General features: G+C 41.7%; 1 protein-coding gene across 3 annotated transcripts; it reads right to left on the bottom strand.

Moving 5' to 3' along the window:
* Positions 1-306: 306 nt before the first annotated feature.
* Positions 307-2,077, bottom strand: LOC133122881 (small integral membrane protein 45-like). 3 transcript variants are annotated; one of them, XM_061233129.1, is made up of 3 exons: positions 1,873-2,077; positions 1,412-1,463; positions 307-1,233 (listed from the first exon to the last, which is right to left on the bottom strand). In XM_061233129.1, the coding sequence occupies exon 3, from the start codon at positions 1,224-1,226 to the stop codon at positions 1,020-1,022; it is 207 nt and encodes a 68-aa protein (XP_061089113.1). In that variant the 5' UTR covers positions 1,227-1,233; positions 1,412-1,463; positions 1,873-2,077; the 3' UTR covers positions 307-1,019. The 3 variants fall into 3 exon arrangements, with proteins under 3 accessions (XP_061089113.1, XP_061089112.1, XP_061089111.1); XM_061233128.1 differs by having other exon boundaries at positions 307-1,227; positions 1,406-1,463; positions 1,873-2,076; XM_061233127.1 differs by having other exon boundaries at positions 307-1,230; positions 1,406-1,463; positions 1,873-2,071.
* Positions 2,078-3,351: the final 1,274 nt, after the last annotated feature.

Genomic DNA, 3,351 nt, shown 5'->3' with positions numbered 1-3,351 from the left:
CATGTAGTGCTGACATGAAGTGAGGGAGACGGACAGAGATGAGGAATTAGAGAAAGAAGGAGGCAGGAAGTGATTGGTACAAGAAGCCACATTCTCGCCATTCCTGTAAGATAAAGTTCCACTGTGTCCATCACCCACTCTGATCGCTCTGTTTTCTGTGACTCGCATTGTTCCTCTTGGACAGAGAGGAGATTGGAGTGAGAACAGCGGGGGGATACAAAGGCAAAGTGGAAAGGAAAAAAGCGGCAAGCTTTAAAAGGTGGAGGAGATACTAAGTCAAGCAAAAAGGAAGCCACACACTTGTACTGATGATAAAATAAAGCATTTTATTATGCCTTTTCCACTGTGCAATTTATGTACAAAGCATTCTCCTGACAGTACAATTTGCATACAGCCAATTCACACTCGATGACAAAGCAGCATGTATATTTTTTAAATGCCAAAAGAAAACCCTTTCAACAGTTTTTCACACAGGCATCTTTCATCTCCTGTCTATATATTGCTGTTAATTTGAAAATAAAAAAGAGGAGAATACATGGATTTGGCACAAAGCACATCATCAGTTTATTACTAAAATGCAGGATATTTATTATCATCATCATCATATTCATATCCCATGCAAGACAGACCTAGAGACAAACAATTATGTTATAGGTGTCAATTGTATTAAGGCCATGGATATTACTCTAATTATTTAACTACTATTAGGAAATTTAAAAGTAGCATTTTTTTGGACAATATATTCCAGAGTTAATCGATGTAGAAATGTAGCACAGATTTAACACAGTTATGACCAGTAAGACATTTTTTTTAAAAGACATTTGATATTTTTTATGAAATGACATTTCACTTCTTTCTTTTTCAGGTCAATGGCACTGTCCTTTCATATATTCCTGTCAATGCTACATGCCTTCATCCCTATTCCCCCTGAAGGGTCTGAATATGTCTTGAAGGTGTCTGGTCCAGTGCAGGCAGTCGGTACAGCGTGTGTACAGCATGTTAACTGATCTTCACCATGGTTAAATCAGTGCATTGTTATCATCGTCTTTGCAGCAGTTCTCATCGTGTGCCACTAGAGGCCGACGATGTGCCGACTGAGAGCTCCACTTGTGTGCGTCTTGTAGTCCCGGTTCCAGAAAGTATAGGCAGGCTCCAAAACCCGCCAAAACGAGGACTGACACAAGCAGGTATACTGGAACAAACCAGTCCAGGAACAACCAAGGCATGCTTCTGGTGGAGAGGGACAGAGAAACCAATAAACTGAGCGCAATATTGACAGATTTCTACATTATTATACAAGTACATACGAAACAGTTTTCCAGTTCAGATTTGACAGAATATATAGTATATGCAGAGAGATATTAAGATATGTTGTTCTGTAAATTAAGCCACAATTGTCCATTACCTGCAGTTGCGGAGCTGTAGAAAGTCAAAGGCTGCAGCAGATAATTTACGAGGCCACCCTGAATACAAAATAGAAAACAAAATTTTACAATTACACAGTCAGAACCATAAGCCTGAAATATTAAATATTCAACTACATAGTTAAGCGACTATTATAGCCACAGTACATGTTTCATGCTTGCACAGGTTCATACTCATGATCCACACTCGTACAATCCCATACAACAATAGCTTGGTAGTGAGGTAGATTAGAAGACCAAGTTTAATGGATTTATTTATTTATTTTTGCTTCGATTCGCAGTGGCACAAAGCAAGGCACTACTGCACCAAAAAAAAATGTTGTATCATTTAACCTGCATATAATGAACTGTATTAACCCGGCATGTAGCAATGGCAACAGCAGCGTACAGTCTAGAGAAAAGGCACACGCATGCATACCCACACGCATATCAGCCGCACTGTACATACCAATGACGTCTGTTGCAATGTGCCGTCCTTATGCACTTCTACAGGAACCAAGGGTGGCCAAATGAATCTAAATTTTATAATTAGCTAAAAGCGAGGGATCCTTGCAATGCGTTACAATGTGGAACTGCACACAGGTTTGTCCTGCTGTGGCTGACGTCTCGTCTGGGGCAGCGAGGGGGGGGGAGGTTTCCATGGTTACCGGTTCAGTGATGCTGAAGGGAGTGGGAGAGGGAGGGAGATTTATATAACCACAGCCCCCCCCCCGCCCCCAAATCTTCAAGGAGAATAAGGCCATGCGGCTCTTTACTCCGCATGCTGCCAGTGTGGTTCACTTCTAGATCATTTAACGGCATTGAAAATTGCGGGAATTCGTCACGGTAATTGGCGGGATGTGAGGGGGAGACGGCACAGCACATCCCCTCAGACCGTTTAGACGTGGAGCCCCAGCATCGGAAGTGTGTCGCAGGGACTCGCTCTGCCCGGCTGAAAGGCACTGATAACTTAACTAATGAGCAACCATATCCACAGACCAATGACTGTCAGAGCTGACCCACTTTACTCAGGCCGAGAGGGACACACAGGCCCTGGGCTCCACACCCTGTGACGAGCAGCAGCAGGGTCTGCTCCCAGCACCAACCACAGGGAGGCGCTATCTGCACATGAGCACTGGGCTCTGCCCAAAAGGAGCAGTTCAAATTCAGCCAGTTACGCGATCAGCCTGAAGAAGGTAAGCGTGCTCAAACCCTAAGGCTCCTCCCCATATCCGCAAGAAGGGTATATTTCAGTTTTAAGGCACACACTTTTAAAATAAAAAGTTGTTAAAATTGTTGGATTTGGAAATGAACCATATTTCACCTTAAACATCACTTCCCTGCCACTCTTGTAAGTTACTGCTTGTGGTGTCTGAAAGCAATGGCCTGACACTAATACAGTAAACTATACACACAAGAGCAGTGACAGTGCAGAATAATGGGTAAAGAACTGGGCCAACAACACCAAGGTTGTGGGTTTGATTCCCATGGGGGGGCACTGTTGTTGTACCCTTGAGCAATATCCTTCTTTCAGCAATATGCTTCAATAAATAGCAGGCTGAATAAATTGATATACAGAAAGCTGTATATCACTCTCCATATTAGCAAATGTATTGTTTTTGGCCAAACAATATTTTTCCTTTTAATTTAACCCAATTCCAGAATACAATAACAATCAACAAACATTTCTTAACACTTTATTAACAGGTTTAATACAATTAATTTAATTAATTTCATCAAACAAGGCCATTTCTGAAGCGCCATTTCACAGTTAATACTGGTAACTGTACCCACAATTATTACAGTACTTTTTAAGTGTTAACACATTCTAGTCAGCAAAACGTCATAAAAATCTGTTATAAATATAGAATCTGTTACGAATTGTGCCAGTTCACTTTCAGAATGCTGGACGGAGAGATGCAGGAGGATCTTAATCAGTCACTGAATC

Source organism: Conger conger, chromosome 2 (assembly GCF_963514075.1).
Source record: "Conger conger chromosome 2, fConCon1.1, whole genome shotgun sequence".
Taxonomy (NCBI): domain Eukaryota; kingdom Metazoa; phylum Chordata; class Actinopteri; order Anguilliformes; family Congridae; genus Conger; species Conger conger.
Note: the sequence above shows the minus strand (reverse complement) of the source record. Positions and strands in the feature narration are given on the sequence as shown.

Excerpts from the sequence above, each read along its gene's own strand:
- LOC133122881 (XM_061233129.1), bottom strand. The coding sequence starts at position 1,226 with ATGCCTTGGTTGTTCCTGGACTGGTTTGTTCCAGTATACCTGCTTGTG.